This window comes from Ranitomeya imitator, chromosome 9 (assembly GCF_032444005.1).
Source record: "Ranitomeya imitator isolate aRanImi1 chromosome 9, aRanImi1.pri, whole genome shotgun sequence".
Classification (NCBI taxonomy): domain Eukaryota; kingdom Metazoa; phylum Chordata; class Amphibia; order Anura; family Dendrobatidae; genus Ranitomeya; species Ranitomeya imitator.
The window spans coordinates 154,695,972-154,717,041 of NC_091290.1; the positions used below are offsets into that span (position 1 = coordinate 154,695,972).

Sequence of the window (21,070 nt, forward strand, 5' to 3'; positions counted from 1 at the left end):
GGGGTCCCTGTGTGATGATGATGGGGTCCCTGTGTGATGATGATGGGGTCCCTGTGATGTTGATGGGGGTCCCTGTGTGATGATGATGAGGGTCCCTGTGTGATGTTGATGGGGGTCGCTGTGTGATGTTGATGGGGGTCCCTGTGTGATGATGATGGGGGTCCCTGTGTGATGATAATGAGGGTCCCTGTGTGCTGATGATGGGGGTCGCTGTGCTGATGATGATGGGGGTCCCTGTGTGATGATGATGGGGGTCCCTGTGTGATGATGATGGGGGTCGCTGTGTGATGATGATGGGGGTCCCTGTGTGATGTTGATGGGGGTCCCTGTGTGATGTTGATGGGGGTCCCTGTGTGATGTTGATGGGGGTCCCTGTGTGATGATGATGGGGGTCCCTGTGTGATGATGATGGGGGTCCCTGTGTGATGATGGGGGTCCCTGTGTGATGATGATGGGGGTCGCTGTGTGATGATGATGGGGGTCCCTGTGCTGATGATGATGGGGGTCCCTGTGTGATGATGATGGGGGTCCCTGTGTGATAATGATGGGGGTCCCTGTGTGATGATGATGAGGGTCCCTGTGTGATGATGATGGGGGTCTCTATGTGATGTTGATGGGGGTCCCTGTGTGCTGATGATGGGGGTCTCTATGTGATGTTGATGGGGGTCCCTGTGTGATGATGATGATGGGGGTCCCTGTGTGATGTTGATGGGGGTCGCTGTGTGATGATGATGATGGGGGTCGCTGTGTGATGATGATGATGGGGGTCCCTGTGTGATGATGATGGGGGTCCCTGTGTGATGATGGGCATCCCTGTGTGATGATGATGGGGGTCCCTGTGTGATGATAATGAGGGTCCCTGTGTGCTGATGATGGGGGTCGCTGTGTGATGATGATGAGGGGGGTCCCTGTGTGATGATGGGGGTCCCTGTGTGATGATGGAGGTCCCTGTGTGATGATGGGGGTCCCTGTGTGATGATGATGATGGGGGTCCCTGTGTGATGAAGATGGGGGTCCCTGTGTGATGATGATGGGGGTCGCTGTGTGGGGATGATGAGGGTCCCTGTGTGCTGATGATGGGGGTCCCTGTGTGATGATGATGATGGGGGTCCCTGTGTGATGATGATGGGGGTCCCTGTGTGCTGATGATGGGGGTCCCTGTGTGATGATGATGGGGTCCCTGTGTGATGATGATGGGGGTCCCTGTGTGATGATGATGGGGGTCGCTGTGTGGGGATGATGAGGGTCCCTGTGTGCTGATGATGGGGGTCCCTGTGTGATGATGATGAGGGGGGTCCCTGTGTGATGATGATGGGGGTCCCTGTGTGCTGATGATGGGGGTCCCTGTGTGATGATGATGGGGTCCCTGTGTGATGATGATGGGGTCCCTGTGATGATGATGGGGGGTCCCTGTGTGATGATGATGGGGGTCCCTGTGTGATGATGATGATGGGGGTCCCTGTGTGATGATGATGGGGGTCCCTGTGTGATGATGAGGTGGGTCGCTGTGTGGGGATGATGGGGTCCCTGTGTGCTGATGATGGGGTCCCTGTGTGCTGATGATGGGGGTCTCTATGTGATGTTGATGGGGGTCCCTGTGTGATGAAGATGGGGGTCCCTGTGTGATGATGATGGGGGTCCCTGTGTGATGAAGATGGGGGTCCCTGTGTGATGATGATGGGGGTCGCTGTGTGATGATGATGGGGGTCCCTGTGTGATGATGATGGGGTCCCTGTGTGATGATGATGGGGGTCCCTGTGTAATGATAATGAGGGTCCCTGTGTGATGATGATGGGGGTCCCTGTGTGAAGATGATGGGGGTCCCTGTGTGATGATGATGGGGGTCGCTGTGTGATGATGATGGGGGTCCCTGTGTGATGATGATGGGGGTCTCTATGTGATGTTGATGGGGGTCCCTGTGTGATGATGATGATGGGGGTCCCTGTGTGATGTTGATGGGGGTCGCTGTGTGATGATGATGATGGGGGTCCCTGTGTGATGATGGGGTCCCTGTGTGATGATGATGGGGGTCTCTATGTGATGTTGATGGGGGTCCCTGTGTGATGATAATGAGGGTCCCTGTGTGATGATAATGAGGGTCCCTGTGTGCTGATGATGGGGGTCGCTGTGTGATGATGATGGGGGTCCCTGTGTGATGATGATGATGGGGGTCCCTGTGTGATGTTGATGGGGGTCGCTGTGTGATGATGATGGGGGTCCCTGTGTGATGATGATGGGCGTCCCTGTGTGATGATGATGGGGGTCCCTGTGTGATGATAATGAGGGTCCCTGTGTGCTGATGATGGGGGTCGCTGTGTGATGATGATGGGGTCCCTGTGTGATGATGATGGGGGTCCCTGTGTGATGATGATGGGGGTCCCTGTGTGATGATGATGGGGTCCCTGTGTGATGTTGATGGGGGTCCCTGTGTGATGATGATGGGGGTCCCTGTGTGCTGATGATGGGGGTCCCTGTGTGATGATGATGGGGGTCTCTATGTGATGTTGATGGGGGTCGCTGTGTGATGATGATGGGGGTCGCTGTGTGATGATGATGAGGGTCCCTGTGTGATGATGATGGGGGTCGCTGTGTGATGATAATGAGGGTCCCTGTGTGATGATGATGGGGGTCCCTGTGTGATGATGATGGGGGTCCCTGTGTGATGATGGGGGTCGCTGTGTGATGATGATGGGGGTCCCTGTGCTGATGATGATGGGGGTCCCTGTGTGATGATGGGGGTCGCTGTGTGATGATGATGGGGGTCCCTGTGCTGATGATGATGGGGGTCCCTGTGTGATGATGGGGGTCCCTGTGTGATGTTGATGGGGGGTCCCTTTGTGATGATGATGGGGGTCCCTGTGTGATGTTGATGGGGGTTCCCTGTGTGATGTTGATGGGGGTCCCTGTGTGATGATGATGGGGGTCGCTGTGTGATGATGATGGGGGTCCCTGTGTGATGATGATGGGGGTCCCTGTGTGATGACGATGGGGGTCGCTGTGTGATGATGATGGGGGTCCCTGTGTGATGATGATGGGGGTCCCTGTGTGATGATGATGGGGGTCGCTGTGTGATGATGATGGGGGTCCCTGTGCTGATGATGATGGGGGTCCCTGTGTGATGTTGATGGGGGTCGCTGTGTGATGATGATGGGGGTCCCTGTGTGATGATGATGGGGGTCCCTGTGTGATGATGATGGGGGTCCCTGTGTGATGATGATGGGGTCGCTGTGTGATGATGATGGGGGTCCCTGTGTGATGATGATGGGGGTCCCTGTGTGATGTTGATAGGGGTCGCTGTGTGATGTTGATGGGGGTCCCTGTGTGATGATGATGGGGGTCCCTGTGTGATGTTGATGGGGGTCGCTGAGTGATGATGATGGGGGTCGCTGTGTGATGATGAGGGTCCCTGTGTGCTGATGATGGGGGTCCCTGTGTGCTGATGATGGGGGTCCCTGTGTGATGATGATGGGGTCCCTGTGTGATGATGATGGGGGTCCCTGTGTGATGATGATGGGGGTCCCTGTGTGATGTTGATGGGGATCCCTGTGTGATGATGATGGGGGTCGCTGAGTGATGATGATGGGGGTCCCTGTGTGATGATGATGGGGGTCCCTGTGATGATGATGGGGTCGCTGTGTGATGTTGATGGGGGTCCCTGTGTGATGATGATGGGGGTCCCTGTGATGATGATGGGGGTCCCTGTGTGATGATGATGGGGGTCGCTGAGTGATGATGATGGGGGTCGCTGTGTGATGTTGATGGGGGTCCCTGTGTGATGATGATGGGGGTCCCTGTGTGATGATGATGGGGGTCCCTGTGTGATGATGATGGGGGTCCCTGTGATGATGATGGGGGTCCCTGTGTGATGATGATAGGGGTCGCTGTGTGATGTTGATGGGGGTCGCTGTGTGATGATGATGGGGGTCCCTGTGTGATGATGATGGGGGTCGCTGAGTGATGATGATGGGGGTCCCTGTGTGATGATGATGGGGGTCCCTGTGTGATGATGATGGGGGTCCCTGTGATGATGATGGGGGTCCCTGTGTGATGATGATAGGGGTCGCTGTGTGATGTTGATGGGGGTCGCTGTGTGATGATGATGGGGGTCCCTGTGTGATGATGGGGGTCCCTGTGTGATGATGATGGGGGTCCCTGTGTGATGATGATGGGGGTCCCTGTGTGATGATGATGGGGGTCCCTGTGTGATGATGATGGGGGTCCCTGTGTGATGATGATGGGGGTCCCTGTGTGATGATGATGGGGGTCCCTGTGTGATGATGATGGGGGTCCCTGTGTGATGATGATGGGGGTCGCTGTGTGATGATGATGGGGGTCCCTGTGTGATGATGATGGGGGTCGCTGTGTGATGATGATGGGGGTCCCTGTGCTGATGATGATGGGGGTCCCTGTGATGATGATGATGGGGGTCCCTGTGTGATGATGATGGGGGTCGCTGTGTGATGATGATGGGGGTCCCTGTGTGATGATGATGGGGGTCGCTGTGTGATGATGATGGGGGTCCCTGTGTGATGATGATGGGGGTCCCTGTGTGATGATGATGGGGTTCCCTGTGTGATGATGATGGGGGTCGCTGTGTGATGATGATGGGGGTCCCTGTGCTGATGATGATGGGGGTCCCTGTGTGATGATGATGGGGGTCGCTGTGTGATGATGATGGGGGTCCCTGTGCTGATGATGATGGGGGTCCCTGTGTGATGATGATGGGGGTCCCTGTGTGATGATGATGGGGGTCGCTGTGTGATGATGATGGGGGTCCCTGTGTGATGATGATGGGGGTCCCTGTGTGATGTTGATGGGGGTCGCTGTGTGATGATGGGGGTCCCTGTGCTGATGATGATGGGGGTCCCTGTGTGATCATGATGGGGGTCTCTATGTGATGTTGATGGGGGTCCCTGTGTGATGATGATGGGGGTCCCTGTGTGATGTTGATGGGGGTCGCTGTGTGATGATGATGGGGGTCCCTGTGTGATGATGATGGGGGTCCCTGTGTGATGTTGATGGGGGTCGCTGTGTGATGTTGATGGGGGTCCCTGTGTGATGATGATGGGGGTCCCTGTGTGATGATGATGGGGGTCCCTGTGTGATGATGATGGGGGTCCCTGTGATGATGATGGGGTCCCTGTGTGATGATGATGGGGGTCCCTGTGTGATGATGATGGGGGTCCCTGTGTGATGATGATGATGGGGGTCCCTGTGTGATGATGATGGGGGTCCCTGTGATGATGATGGGGTCCCTGTGTGATGATGATGGGGGTCCCTGTGTGATGATGATGGGGGTCCCTGTGTGATGATGATGGGGGTCGCTGTGTGATGATGATGGGGGTCCCTGTGATGATGATGGGGGTCCCTGTGTGATGTTGATGGGGGTCGATGTGTGATGATGATGGGGGTCCCTGTGTGATGATGATGGGGGTCCCTGTGATGATGATGGGGTCCCTGTGTGATGATGATGGGGGTCCCTGTGTGATGATGATGGGGGTCCCTGTGTGATGATGATGGGGGTCGCTGTGTGATGATGATGGGGGTCCCTGTGATGATGATGGGGGTCCCTGTGTGATGTTGATGGGGGTCGCTGTGTGATGATGATGGGGGTCCCTGTGATGATGATGGGGGTCCCTGTGTGATGTTGATGGGGGTCGCTGTGTGATGATGATGAGGGTCCCTGTGTGATGATGATGGGGGTCCCTGTGTGATGATGATGGGGGTCCCTGTGTGATGATGATGGGGGTCCCTGTGATGATGATGGGGGTCCCTGTGATGATGATGATGGGGGTCCCTGTGATGATGATGGGGGTCCCTGTGATGATGATGATGGGGGTCCCTGTGTGATGATGATGGGGGTCCCTGTGATGATGATGGGGGTCGCTGTGTGATGATGATGGGGGTCCCTGTGATGATGATGGGGGTCCCTGTGTGATGATGATGGGGGTCGCTGTGTGATGATGATAGGGGTCCCTGTGTGATGATGATGAGGGTCCCTGTGTGATGATGATGGGGGTCCCTGTGTGATGTTGATGGGGGTCGCTGTGTGATGTTGATGGGGGTCCCTGTGCTGATGATGGGGGTCCCTGTGTGATGATGATGGGGGTCCCTGTGTGATGATGATGGGGGTCGCTGTGTGATGATGATGGGGTCCCTGTGTGATGATGATGGGGTCCCTGTGATGATGATGGGGGTCCCTGTGTGATGTTGATGGGGGTCCCTGTGTGATGATGATGGGGGTCCCTGTGTGATGATGATGGGGGTCCCTGTGTGATGATGATGGGGGTCGCTGTGTGATGATGATGGGGGTCCCTGTGATGATGATGGGGTCCCTGTGTGATGATGATGGGGGTCCCTGTGTGATGATGATGGGGGTCGCTGTGTGATGATGATGGGGGTCGCTGTGTGATGATGATGGGGGTCCCTGTGATGATGATGGGGTCGCTGTGTGATGTTGATGGGGGTCGCTGTGTGATGTTGATGGGGGTCGCTGAGTGATGATGATGGGGGTCGCTGTGTGATGTTGATGGGGGTCGCTGTGTGATGTTGATGGGGGTCCCTGTGTGATGATGATGGGGGTCCCTGTGTGATGATGATGGGGGTCCCTGTGATGATGATGGGGTCGCTGTGTGATGTTGATGGGGGTCGCTGTGTGATGTTGATGGGGGTCGCTGAGTGATGATGATGGGGGTCGCTGTGTGATGTTGATGGGGGTCCCTGTGTGATGATGATGGGGGTCGCTGTGTGATGTTGATGGGGGTCGCTGTGTGATGATGATGGGGGTCCCTGTGTGATGATGGGGGTCCCTGTGCTGATGATGATGGGGGTCCCTGTGTGATGATGATGGGGGTCTCTATGTGATGTTGATGGGGGTCCCTGTGTGATGATGATGGGGGTCCCTGTGTGATGTTGATGGGGGTCGCTGTGTGATGATGATGGGGGTCCCTGTGTGATGATGATGGGGGTCCCTGTGTGATGTTGATGGGGGTCGCTGTGTGATGTTGATGGGGGTCCCTGTGTGATGATGATGGGGGTCCCTGTGTGATGATGATGGGGGTCCCTGTGTGATGATGATGGGGGTCCCTGTGATGATGATGGGGTCCCTGTGTGATGATGATGGGGGTCCCTGTGTGATGATGATGGGGGTCCCTGTGTGATGATGATGATGGGGGTCCCTGTGTGATGATGATGGGGGTCCCTGTGATGATGATGGGGTCCCTGTGTGATGATGATGGGGGTCCCTGTGTGATGATGATGGGGGTCCCTGTGTGATGATGATGGGGGTCGCTGTGTGATGATGATGGGGGTCCCTGTGATGATGATGGGGGTCCCTGTGTGATGTTGATGGGGGTCGATGTGTGATGATGATGGGGGTCCCTGTGTGATGATGATGGGGGTCCCTGTGATGATGATGGGGTCCCTGTGTGATGATGATGGGGGTCCCTGTGTGATGATGATGGGGGTCCCTGTGTGATGATGATGGGGGTCGCTGTGTGATGATGATGGGGGTCCCTGTGATGATGATGGGGGTCCCTGTGTGATGTTGATGGGGGTCGCTGTGTGATGATGATGGGGGTCCCTGTGATGATGATGGGGGTCCCTGTGTGATGTTGATGGGGGTCGCTGTGTGATGATGATGAGGGTCCCTGTGTGATGATGATGGGGGTCCCTGTGTGATGATGATGGGGGTCCCTGTGTGATGATGATGGGGGTCCCTGTGATGATGATGGGGGTCCCTGTGATGATGATGATGGGGGTCCCTGTGATGATGATGGGGGTCCCTGTGATGATGATGATGGGGGTCCCTGTGTGATGATGATGGGGGTCCCTGTGATGATGATGGGGGTCGCTGTGTGATGATGATGGGGGTCCCTGTGATGATGATGGGGGTCCCTGTGTGATGATGATGGGGGTCGCTGTGTGATGATGATAGGGGTCCCTGTGTGATGATGATGAGGGTCCCTGTGTGATGATGATGGGGGTCCCTGTGTGATGTTGATGGGGGTCGCTGTGTGATGTTGATGGGGGTCCCTGTGCTGATGATGGGGGTCCCTGTGTGATGATGATGGGGGTCCCTGTGTGATGATGATGGGGGTCGCTGTGTGATGATGATGGGGTCCCTGTGTGATGATGATGGGGTCCCTGTGATGATGATGGGGGTCCCTGTGTGATGTTGATGGGGGTCCCTGTGTGATGATGATGGGGGTCCCTGTGTGATGATGATGGGGGTCCCTGTGTGATGATGATGGGGGTCGCTGTGTGATGATGATGGGGGTCCCTGTGATGATGATGGGGTCCCTGTGTGATGATGATGGGGGTCCCTGTGTGATGATGATGGGGGTCGCTGTGTGATGATGATGGGGGTCGCTGTGTGATGATGATGGGGGTCCCTGTGATGATGATGGGGTCGCTGTGTGATGTTGATGGGGGTCGCTGTGTGATGTTGATGGGGGTCGCTGAGTGATGATGATGGGGGTCGCTGTGTGATGTTGATGGGGGTCGCTGTGTGATGTTGATGGGGGTCCCTGTGTGATGATGATGGGGGTCCCTGTGTGATGATGATGGGGGTCCCTGTGATGATGATGGGGTCGCTGTGTGATGTTGATGGGGGTCGCTGTGTGATGTTGATGGGGGTCGCTGAGTGATGATGATGGGGGTCGCTGTGTGATGTTGATGGGGGTCCCTGTGTGATGATGATGGGGGTCGCTGTGTGATGTTGATGGGGGTCGCTGTGTGATGATGATGGGGGTCCCTGTGTGATGATGGGGGTCCCTGTGTGATGATGATGGGGGTCCCTGTGTGATGATGATGGGGGTCCCTGTGTGATGATGATGGGGGTCGCTGTGTGATGATGATGGGGGTCCCTGTGCTGATGATGATGGGGGTCCCTGTGTGATGATGATGGGGGTCCCTGTGTGATGATGATGGGGGTCCCTGTGATGATGATGGGGGTCCCTGTGTGATGTTGATGGGGGTCGCTGTGTGATGATGATGGGGGTCCCTGTGATGATGATGGGGGTCCCTGTGTGATGTTGATGGGGGTCGCTGTGTGATGATGATGAGGGTCCCTGTGTGATGATGATGGGGGTCCCTGTGTGATGATGATGGGGGTCCCTGTGTGATGATGATGGGGGTCCCTGTGATGATGATGGGGGTCCCTGTGATGATGATGGGGGTCCCTGTGTGATGATGATGGGGGTCGCTGTGTGATGATGATGGGGGTCCCTGTGTGATGATGATGGGGGTCCCTGTGTGATGTTGATGGGGGTCGCTGTGTGATGTTGATGGGGGTCCCTGTGCTGATGATGGGGGTCCCTGTGTGATGATGATGGGGGTCCCTGTGTGATGATGATGGGGGTCGCTGTGTGATGATGATGGGGTCCCTGTGTGATGATGATGGGGTCCCTGTGATGATGATGGGGGTCCCTGTGTGATGATGATGGGGGTCCCTGTGATGATGATGGGGGTCCCTGTGATGATGATGGGGGTCCCTGTGTGATGATGATGGGGGTCCCTGTGTGATGATGATGGGGGTCCCTGTGTGATGATGATGGGGGTCCCTGTGATGATGATGGGGGTCCCTGTGATGATGATGGGGGTCCCTGTGTGATGATGATGGGGGTCGCTGTGTGATGATGATGGGGGTCCCTGTGTGATGATGATGGGGGTCCCTGTGTGATGTTGATGGGGGTCGCTGTGTGATGTTGATGGGGGTCCCTGTGCTGATGATGGGGGTCCCTGTGTGATGATGATGGGGGTCCCTGTGTGATGATGATGGGGGTCGCTGTGTGATGATGATGGGGTCCCTGTGTGATGATGATGGGGGTCCCTGTGCTGATGATGATGGGCGTCCCTGTGTGATGTTGATGGGGGTCCCTGTGTGATGATGATGGGGGTCCCGTGTGATGATGATGGGGGTCCCTGTGATGATGATGGGGTCCCTGTGTGATGATGATGGGGGTCCCTGTGTGATGATGATGGGGGTCGCTGTGTGATGATGATGGGGGTCGCTGTGTGATGTTGATGGGAGTCCCTGTGTGATGATGATGGGGGTCCCTGTGTGATGATGATGGGGGTCCCTGTGATGATGATGGGGTCGCTGAGTGATGATGATGGGGGTCGCTGTGTGATGTTGATGGGGGTCGCTGTGTGATGATGATGGGGGTCGCTGTGTGATGTTGATGGGGGTCGCTGTGTGATGATGATGGGGGTCCCTGTGTGATGATGGGGGTCCCTGTGTGATGATGATGGGGGTCCCTGTGTGATGATGATGGGGGTCCCTGTGTGATGATGATGGGGGTCGCTGTGTGATGATGATGGGGGTCCCTGTGCTGATGATGATGGGGGTCCCTGTGTGATGATGATGGGGGTCCCTGTGTGATGATGATGGGGGTCCCTGTGTGATGATGATGGGGGTCCCTGTGTGATGATGATGGAGGTCGCTGTGTGATGATGATGGAGGTCGCTGTGTGATGATGATGGGGGTCCCTGTGCTGATGATGATGGGGGTCCCTGTGATGATGATGATGGGGGTCCCTGTGTGATGATGATGGGGGTCCCTGTGTGATGATGATGGGGGTCGCTGTGTGATGATGATGGGGGTCCCTGTGTGATGATGATGGGGTTCCCTGTGTGATGATGATGGGGGTCCCTGTGTGATGATGATGGGGGTCGCTGTGTGATGATGATGGGGGTCCCTGTGTGATGATGATGGGGGTCCCTGTGTGATGATGATGGGGGTCCCTGTGTGATGATGATGGGGGTCCCTGTGTGATGATGATGGGGGTCGCTGTGTGATGATGATGGGGGTCCCTGTGTGATGATGATGGGGGTCCCTGTGTGATGTTGATGGGGGTCGCTGTGTGATGATGGGGGTCCCTGTGTGATGATGATGGGGGTCCCTGTGTGATGATGATGGGGGTCGCTGTGTGATGATGATGGGGGTCGCTGTGTGATGATGATGGGGTCCCTGTGTGATGATGATGGGGGTCCCTGTGTGATGATGATGGGGGTCCCTGTGTGATGATGATGGGGGTCGCTGTGTGATGATGATGGGGGTCCCTGTGTGATGATGATGGGGGTCCCTGTGTGATGTTGATGGGGGTCGCTGTGTGATGATGGGGGTCCCTGTGCTGATGATGGGGGTCGCTGTGTGATGTTGATGGGGGTCCCTGTGTGATGATGATGGGGGTCCCTGTGTGATGATGATGGGGGTCCCTGTGTGATGATGATGGGGGTCGCTGTGTGATGATGATGGGGGTCCCTGTGTGATGATGATGGGGGTCCCTGTGTGATGATGATGGGGGTCGCTGTGTGATGATGATGGGGGTCCCTGTGATGATGATGGGGTCCCTGTGTGATGTTGATGGGGGTCCCTGTGTGATGATGATGGGGGTCCCTGTGTGATGATGATGGGGGTCGCTGTGTGATGATGATGGGGGTCGCTGTGTGATGATGATGGGGGTCCCTGTGTGATGATGATGGGGGTCCCTGTGTGATGATGATGGGGGTCGCTGTGTGATGATGATGGGGGTCGCTGTGTGATGATGATGGGGGTCCCTGTGATGATGATGGGGGTCCCTGTGTGATGTTGATGGGGGTCGCTGTGTGATGATGATGGGGGTCCCTGTGATGATGATGGGGGTCCCTGTGTGATGTTGATGGGGGTCCCTGTGTGATGATGATGAGGGTCCCTGTGTGATGATGATGGGGGTCCCTGTGTGATGATGATGGGGGTCGCTGTGTGATGATGATGGGGGTCGCTGTGTGATGATGATGGGGGTCCCTGTGATGATGATGGGGGTCCCTGTGTGATGATGATGGGGGTCCCTGTGATGATGATGGGGGTCCCTGTGTGATGTTGATGGGGGTCGCTGTGTGATGATGATGAGGGTCCCTGTGTGATGATGATGGGGGTCCCTGTGTGATGATGATGGGGGTCCCTGTGTGATGATGATGGGGGTCCCTGTGATGATGATGGGGGTCCCTGTGATGATGATGGGGGTCCCTGTGTGATGATGATGGGGGTCGCTGTGTGATGATGATAGGGGTCCCTGTGTGATGATGATGAGGGTCCCTGTGTGATGATGATGGGGGTCCCTGTGTGATGTTGATGGGGGTCGCTGTGTGATGTTGATGGGGGTCCCTGTGCTGATGATGGGGGTCCCTGTGTGATGATGATGGGGGTCCCTGTGTGATGATGATGGGGGTCCCTGTGTGATGATGATGGGGGTCGCTGTGTGATGATGATAGGGGTCCCTGTGTGATGATGATGAGGGTCCCTGTGTGATGATGATGGGGGTCCCTGTGTGATGTTGATGGGGGTCGCTGTGTGATGTTGATGGGGGTCCCTGTGCTGATGATGGGGGTCCCTGTGTGATGATGATGGGGGTCCCTGTGTGATGATGATGGGGGTCGCTGTGTGATGATGATGGGGTCCCTGTGTGATGATGATGGGGGTCGCTGTGTGATGATGATGGGGGTCCCTGTGTGATGTTGATGGGGGTCCCTGTGTGATGATAATGAGTGTCCCTGTGTGATGATGATGGGGGTCCCTGTGTGATGTTGATGGGGGTCGCTGTGTGATGTTGATGGGGGTCCCTGTGTGATGATGATGGGGGTCCCTGTGTGATGATGATGGGGGTCCCTGTGTGATGATGATGGGGGTCCCTGTGTGATGATGATGGGGGTCCCGTGTGATGATGATGGGGGTCCCTGTGATGATGATGGGGTCCCTGTGTGATGATGATGGGGGTCCCTGTGTGATGATGATGGGGGTCGCTGTGTGATGATGATGGGGGTCCCTGTGATGATGATGGGGTCCCTGTGTGATGATGATGGGGGTCCCTGTGTGATGATGATGGGGGTCGCTGTGTGATGTTGATGGGGGTCCCTGTGTGATGATGATGGGGGTCCCTGTGTGATGATGATGGGGGTCCCTGTGATGATGATGGGGTCGCTGTGTGATGTTGATGGGGGTCGCTGAGTGATGATGATGGGGGTCGCTGTGTGATGTTGATGGGGGTCCCTGTGTGATGATGATGGGGGTCGCTGTGTGATGTTGATGGGGGTCGCTGTGTGATGATGATGGGGGTCCCTGTGTGATGATGGGGGTCCCTGTGTGATGATGATGGGGGTCCCTGTGTGATGATGATGGGGGTCCCTGTGTGATGATGATGGGGTTCCCTGTGTGATGTTGATGGGGGTCGCTGTGTGATGATGATGAGGGTCCCTGTGTGATGATGATGGGGGTCCCTGTGTGATGATGATGGGGGTCCCTGTGATGATGATGGGGGTCCCTGTGATGATGATGGGGGTCCCTGTGTGATGATGATGGGGGTCGCTGTGTGATGATGATGGGGGTCCCTGTGTGATGATGATGGGGGTCCCTGTGTGATGATGATGGGGGTCGCTGTGTGATGATGATAGGGGTCCCTGTGTGATGATGATGAGGGTCCCTGTGTGATGATGATGGGGGTCCCTGTGTGATGTTGATGGGGGTCGCTGTGTGATGTTGATGGGGGTCCCTGTGCTGATGATGGGGGTCCCTGTGTGATGATGATGGGGGTCCCTGTGTGATGATGATGGGGTCCCTGTGATGTTGATGGGGGTCCCTGTGTGATGATAATGAGTGTCCCTGTGTGATGATGATGGGGGTCCCTGTGTGATGTTGATGGGGGTCGCTGTGTGATGTTGATGGGGGTCCCTGTGTGATGATGATGGGGTCCCTGTGTGATGATGATGGGGGTCCCTGTGTGATGATGATGGGGGTCGCTGTGTGATGATGATGGGGGTCCCTGTGATGATGATGGGGTCCCTGTGTGATGATGATGGGGGTCCCTGTGTGATGATGATGGGGGTCGCTGTGTGATGATGATGGGGGTCGCTGTGTGATGTTGATGGGGGTCGCTGTGTGATGTTGATGGGGGTCGCTGTGTGATGATGATGGGGGTCCCTGTGTGATGATGGGGGTCCCTGTGTGATGATGATGGGGGTCCCTGTGTGATGATGATGGGGGTCCCTGTGTGATGATGATGGGGGTCGCTGTGTGATGATGATGGGGGTCCCTGTGCTGATGATGATGGGGGTCCCTGTGTGATGATGATGGGGGTCCCTGTGTGATGATGATGGGGGTCCCTGTGTGATGATGATGGGGGTCCCTGTGTGATGATGATGGGGGTCCCTGTGTGATGATGATGGAGGTCGCTGTGTGATGATGATGGGGGTCCCTGTGCTGATGATGATGGGGGTCCCTGTGTGATGTTGATGGGGGTCCCTGTGTGATGATGATGGGGTCCCTGTGTGATGATGATGAGGGTCCCTGTGTGATGATGATGGGGGTCCCTGTGTGATGATGATGGGGGTCCCTGTGTGATGATGATGGGGGTCCCTGTGATGATGATGATGGGGGTCCCTGTGTGATGATGATGGGGTTCCCTGTGTGATGATGATGGGGGTCCCTGTGTGATGATGATGGGGGTCCCTGTGTGATGATGATGGGGGTCCCTGTGCTGATGATGATGGGGGTCCCTGTGTGATGATGATGGGGTTCCCTGTGTGATGATGATGGGGGTCCCTGTGTGATGATGATGGGGGTCCCTGTGTGATGATGATGGGGGTCGCTGTGTGATGATGATGGGGGTCCCTGTGTGATGATGATGGGGGTCCCTGTGTGATGATGATGGGGGTCCCTGTGTGATGTTGGTGGGGGTCGCTGTGTGATGATGGGGGTCCCTGTGCTGATGATGATGGGGGTCCCTGTGTGATGATGATGGGGGTCTCTATGTGATGTTGATGGGGGTCCCTGTGTGATGATAATGAGTGTCCCTGTGTGATGATGATGGGGGTCCCTGTGTGATGTTGATGGGGGTCGCTGTGTGATGTTGATGGGGGTCCCTGTGTGATGATGATGGGGGTCCCTGTGTGATGATGATGGGGGTCCCTGTGTGATGATGATGGGGGTCCCTGTGTGATGATGATGGGGGTCCCTGTGATGATGATGGGGTCCCTGTGTGATGATGATGGGGGTCCCTGTGTGATGATGATGGGGGTCCCTGTGTGATGATGATGGGGGTCCCTGTGTGATGATGATGGTTGTCCCTGTGTGATGATGATGGGGGTCCCTGTGTGATGATGATGGGGGTCGCTGTGTGATGATGATGGGGGTCGCTGTGTGATGATGATGGGGGTCGCTGTGTGATGATGATGGGGTCCCTGTGATGATGATGTGGGTCCCTGTGATGATGATGGGGGTCGCTGTGTGATGATGATGGGGGTCCCTGTGATGATGATGGGGGTCCCTGTGATGATGATGGGGGTCGCTGTGTGATGATGATGGGGGTCCCTGTGTGATGTTGATGGGGGTCGCTGTGTGATGATGATGGGGGTCCCTGTGTGATGAAGATGGGGGTCGCTGTGTGATGATGATGGGGTCCCTGTGATGATGATGGGGGTCCCTGTGATGATGATGGGGGTCCCTGTGTGATGTTGATGGGGGTCGCTGTGTGATGATGTTGATGGGGGTCCCTGTGTGATGATGATGGGGTCCCTGTGTGATGATGATGGGGGTCGCTGTGTGATGATGATGGGGGTCGCTGTGTGATGATGATGGGGTCCCTGTGATGATGATGGGGGTCGCTGTGTGATGATGATGGGGGTCCCTGTGTGATGTTGATGGGGGTCGCTGTGTGATGATGATGATGGGGGTCCCTGTGATGATGATGGGGTCGCTGTGTGATGATGATGGGGGTCCCTGTGATGATGGGGGTCGCTGTGTGATGATGATGGGGGTCGCTGTGTGATGATGATGATGGGGTTCCTGTGATGATGATGGGGGTCGCTGAGTGATGATGATGGGGGTCGCTGTGTGATGATGATGATGGGGGTCCCTGTGATGATGATGGGGTCGCTGTGTGATGATGATGGGGGTCCCTGTGATGATGGGGGTCGCTGTGTGATGATGATGGGGGTCGCTGAGTGATGATGATGGGGGTCCCTGTGTGATGATGATGGGGGTCCCTGTGTGATGTTGATGGAGGTCGCTGTGTGATGATGATGGGGGTCCCTGTGTGATGATGATGGGGGTCCCTGTGTGATGATGATGGGGGTCCCTGTGTGATGATGATGGGGGTCGCTGTGTGATGATGATGGGGGTCCCTGTGTGATGATGATGGGGGTCCCTGTGTGATGTTGATGGGGGTCGCTGAGTGATGATGATGGGGGTCGCTGCGTGATGATGATGGGGGTCCCTGTGTGATGATGATGGGGTCCCTGTGTGATGATGATGGGGGTCCCTGTGTGATGATGATGGGGTCCCTGTGATGATGATGGGGTCCCTGTGTGATGTTGATGGGGGTCGCTGTGTGATGATGATGGGGGTCCCTGTGATGATGGGGGTCCCTGTGTGATGATGATGGGGGTCCCTGTGTGATGATGATGGGGGTCGCTGTGTGATGATGATGGGGGTCGCTGAGTGATGATGATGGGGGTCGCTGTGTGATGATGATGATGGGGTCCCTGTGATGATGATGGGGGTCGCTGAGTGATGATGATGGGGATCGCTGTGTGATGATGATGGGGGTCCCTGTGTGATGTTGATGGAGGTCGCTGTGTGATGATGATGGGGGTCCCTGTGTGATGATGATGGGGGTCCCTGTGTGATGATGATGGGGGTCCCTGTGTGATGATGATGGGGGTCGCTGTGTGATGATGATGGGGGTCCCTGTGTGATGATGATGGGGGTCCCTGTGTGATGTTGATGGGGGTCGCTGAGTGATGATGATGGGGGTCGCTGCGTGATGATGATGGGGGTCCCTGTGTGATGATGATGGGGTCCCTGTGTGATGATGATGGGGGTCCCTGTGTGATGATGATGGGGTCCCTGTGATGATGATGGGGGTCCCTGTGTGATGATGATGGGGGTCGCTGTGTGATGATGATGGGGGTCCCTGTGTGATGATGATGGGGTCCCTGTGTGATGATGATGGGGGTCCCTGTGTGATGATGATGGGGTCCCTGTGATGATGATGGGGTCCCTGTGTGATGTTGATGGGGGTCCCTGTGTGATGATGATGGGGTCGCTGTGTAATGTTGATGGGGGTCGCTGTGTGATGATGATGGGGTCCCTGTGTGATGTTGATGGGGGTCGCTGTGTAATGTTGATGGGGGTCGCTGTGTGATGATGATGGGGTCGCTGTGTGATGATGATGGGGGTCCCTGTGTGATGTTGATGGGGGTCGCTGAGTGATGATGATGGGGGTCACTGTGTGATGATGATGGGGGTCGCTGTGTGATGATGATGGGGGTCCCTGTGTGATGATGATGGGGGTCCCTGTGTGATGTTGATGGGGGTCGCTGTGTGATGATGATGGGGGTCCCTGTGTGATGATGATGGGGGTCCCTGTGTGATGATGATGGGGGTCGCTGTGTAATGTTGATGGGGGTCGCTGTGTGATGATGATGGGGTCGCTGTGTGATGATGATGGGGGTCCCTGTGTGATGTTGATGGGGGTCGCTGAGTGATGATGATGGGGGTCACTGTGTGATGATGATGGGGGTCGCTGTGTGATGATGATGGGGGTCCCTGTGTGATGATGATGGGGGTCCCTGTGTGATGTTGATGGGGGTCGCTGTGTGATGATGATGGGGGTCCCTGTGTGATGATGATGGGGGTCCCTGTGATGATGATGGGGGTCCCTGTGTGATGATGATGGGGGTCCCTGTGTGATGTTGATGGGGGTCCCTGTGTGATGTTGATGGGGGTCGCTGTGTGATGTTGATGGGGGTCGCTGTGTGATGATGATGGGGGTCGCTGTGTGATGATGATGGGGGTCCCTGTGTGATGATGATGGGGGTCGCTGTGTGATGATGATGGGGGTCTCTGTCTTGCAGGAGATGAACATTCAGGGTCTCCCCGGCTATCGGCAGAGCATCATGTCGCTGTGTGACGCCGGCCGTCTGTACCGCAAGGAGCTGGAGATTGTGCTGTGCAGCGAGTCGCCCTCCATGAAGTAACTGCGGCCCCCGCTGACATCACCGCATGGCCCCCCACCGGAGAGACTGCTGGTGGCACCAAGAGACCACCAGTCCTGATCCCGGCACTCACCCCTTCTCTCCAGCAGTTCCCCAGCTCTCACATGCCCCCCACCCTGCGGCCAGGTGCGGCTCCTGTGATTTGTTTCCGCAGATGATCCCGGATTCTCGTCGCTTTCTTGGTTTTTGCTTCTCCTGATTTACTAAATAAAGAAAATGAGAAATTCTGAGTGCGGAGTCGTCATTAATATAGGGGGACAGCAGACCACCACTCCACGATACAAGGGGGGACGGCAGACCACCACTCCACGATACAAGGGGGGACGGCAGACCACCACTCCACGATACAAGGGGGGACAGGACCCACACACACAATCCATAGGAGAACCCACCACTACATAATCACACTGATTGCATAACCCTACTGACCAGCAGCAGGGCCGGTTTTAGGCAAAGTGGGGCCCTAGGCAAAAATTTTAAGTGGGGGCCCCAAATGATAACATTGCACTGTGGCCCCCATATTTAGGGGCCTTATATCGGCCAATGGCTCTGCCACTATTAGCTGTATGCAGGGTCACTGCTGGCACTTTGAATTTTTGCAGCTTTTTCTTCTGCAAATAATAAGTTTACAGCAGTTTACAACACAAGCAAAAACTGAGATTTTCAGAAATCTGCTGCACACCCTTTTATTTTCCGTTGACTGAATTTCACAACTGCGTCTCTCCAGACCCGAGCACGTCAATTTATCTTGCGCAGACGCGAGTCTCCTCAAGAGAAATCTCACCCCTGCAATGTATAGGACGCGGTGATTCCACACGGTTCAATGAACACACGCGGAATCACCTGTGTTCAAAAGATGGCGGCACTTTGGATGGAGCACATGTCCGCTGCTTCCAAGGTGCTGCCATTTCCGGGTCCTCTGCACAAACCCTAAAAAATGGGTGTTTTGAAAGCGGTGTTTTTACTGCCAACAGAGCAGGCTTTGGCTGCAAAAAAAAAATGCACCAAAAACGCTGATTCCTATGCACACCTGTACTATATATGTGTATGGTTTACCCTTATTATTTCACATGGGAATTCATTTATTTCTATATAATACCCTGATTCAGCAGACAATATTCCTGTCTTGTGTCATCCAGACAGTAGTGACAGGACATCGCCCTATCAGATTACAAGCAATGATTTAGTGACTGGTCAGAGCCCATGCTGATCCCTGCTGTACTGACTGTGAAACCTGATCCTACAGCAATCAGCACAGAGCTCCAGGACCAAAGGAGTAAATCACAGCACTGAGGGGGTCTCAAGGGGGGTTTGGGAGACACGTTCTGGGACTGCTGCTTCACTGCTGTACACCCTCTGGGCACTTCATACAGGGGCTGCAGAGGCACGGGGCCCCCTTTCTAGGTGGGGGCCCCAGGCGACTGCCTGGTCTGCCTGTGCCAAAGGCTGGCCCTGCCCAGCAGTTACATTGTGTCTTATCCTCTAGCCACCTCCAGAGCTGCTCTCACTATGACACTGATGTCCCCACTGTGTCACGTGTCCTTCTCCCTCTGTCCAGCAGGTGGCGGTGTCGCTCCATTCTCTCCCTCCTCCTCCGGCAGGTGGCGCTGTGTCCTCCCCGTTGTCACGTGTCCTTCTCCCTCCTGTCCAGCAGGTGGCGGTGTCGCTCCATTCTCTCCGACAGGCGGCGCTGTGTCCTCCCCGTTGTCACGTGTCCTTCTCCCTCCTGTCCAGCAGGTGGCGGTGTCGCTCCATTCTCTCCGGCAGGTGGCGCTGTGTCCTCCCCGTTGTCACGTGTCCTTCTCCCTCCTGTCCAGCAGGTGGCGGTGTCGCTCCATTCTCTCCGACAGGCGGCGCTGTGTCCTCCCCGTTGTGTCACGTGTCCTTCTCCCTTCTGTCCAGCAGATGGCGGTGTCGCTCCATTCTCTCCGGCAGGTGGCGCTGTGTCCTCCCCGTTGTGTCACGTGTCCTTCTCCCTTCTGTCCAGCAGGTGGCGGTGTCGCTCCATTTTCTCCGGCAAGTGGCGCTGTGTCCCCGTTGTGTCACGTGTCCTTCTCCCTCTGTCCAGCAGATGGCGGTGTCGCTCCATTCTCTCCGGCAGGTGGCGCTGTGTCCTCCCCGTTGTGTCACGTGTCCTTCTCCCTCCTGTCCAGCAGGTGGCGGTGTCGCTCCATTCTCTCCGGCAGGTGGCGCTGTGTCCTCCCCGTTGTGTCACGTGTCCTTCTCCCTCCTGTCCAGCAGGTGGCGGTGTCGCTCCATTCTCTCCGGCAGGTGGCGCTGTGTCCTCCCCGTTGTGTCACGTGTCCTTCTCCCTCCTGTCCAGCAGATGGCGGTGTCGCTCCCTCCTCCGGCAGGTGGCGCTGTGTCCTCCCCGTTGTGTCACGTGTCCTTCTCCCTTCTGTCCAGCAGGTGGCGGTGTCGCTCCCTCCTCTCCGGCAGGTGGCGCTGTGTCCCCGTTGTGTCACGTGTCCTTCTCCCTCCTGTCCAGCAGGTGGCGGTGTCGCTCCCTCCTCTCCGGCAGGCGGCGCTGTGTCCTCCCCGTTGTGTCACGTGTCCTTCTCCCTCCTGTCCAGCAGATGGCGGTGTCGCTCCATTCTCTCCGGCAGGTGGCGCTGTGTCCCCGTTGTGTCACGTGTCCTTCTCCCTCCTGTCCAGCAGATGGCGGTGTCGCTCCATTCTCTCCGGCAGGTGGCGCTGTGTCCCCGTTGTGTCACGTGTCCTTCTCCCTCTGTCCAGCAGATGGCGGTGTCGCTCCATTCTCTCCCTCCTCCGGCAGGCGGCGCTGTGTCCTCCCCGTTGTGTCACGTGTCCTTCTCCTTCTCTCCGGCAGGCGGCGCTGTGTCCCCGTTGTGTCACGTGTCCTTCTCCCTCCTGTCCAGCAGGTGGCGGTGTCGCTCCATTCTCTCCGGCAGATGGCGCTGTGTCCCCGTTGTGTCACGTGTCCTTCTCCCTCCTGTCCAGCAGATGGCGGTGTCGCTCCATTCTCTCCGGCAGGTGGCGCTGTGTCCTCCCCGTTGTGTCACGTGTCCTTCTCCCT

At 56.4% G+C, this 21,070-nt stretch overlaps 1 protein-coding gene across 1 annotated transcript in view; it reads left to right on the forward strand.

Annotated features, from left to right (window-relative positions):
* CALB2 (calbindin 2) overlaps positions 1-18,263 on the forward strand; it is an 80,912-nt gene extending 62,649 nt beyond the window's left edge. The window contains exon 11 of the mRNA XM_069739549.1: positions 17,893-18,263. Coding sequence (XP_069595650.1) covers positions 17,893-18,015 — 123 coding nt within the window. The 3' untranslated portion in view covers positions 18,016-18,263. The remainder of the gene's footprint in view (positions 1-17,892) is intronic.
* The last annotated feature ends 2,807 nt before the right edge of the window (positions 18,264-21,070 follow it).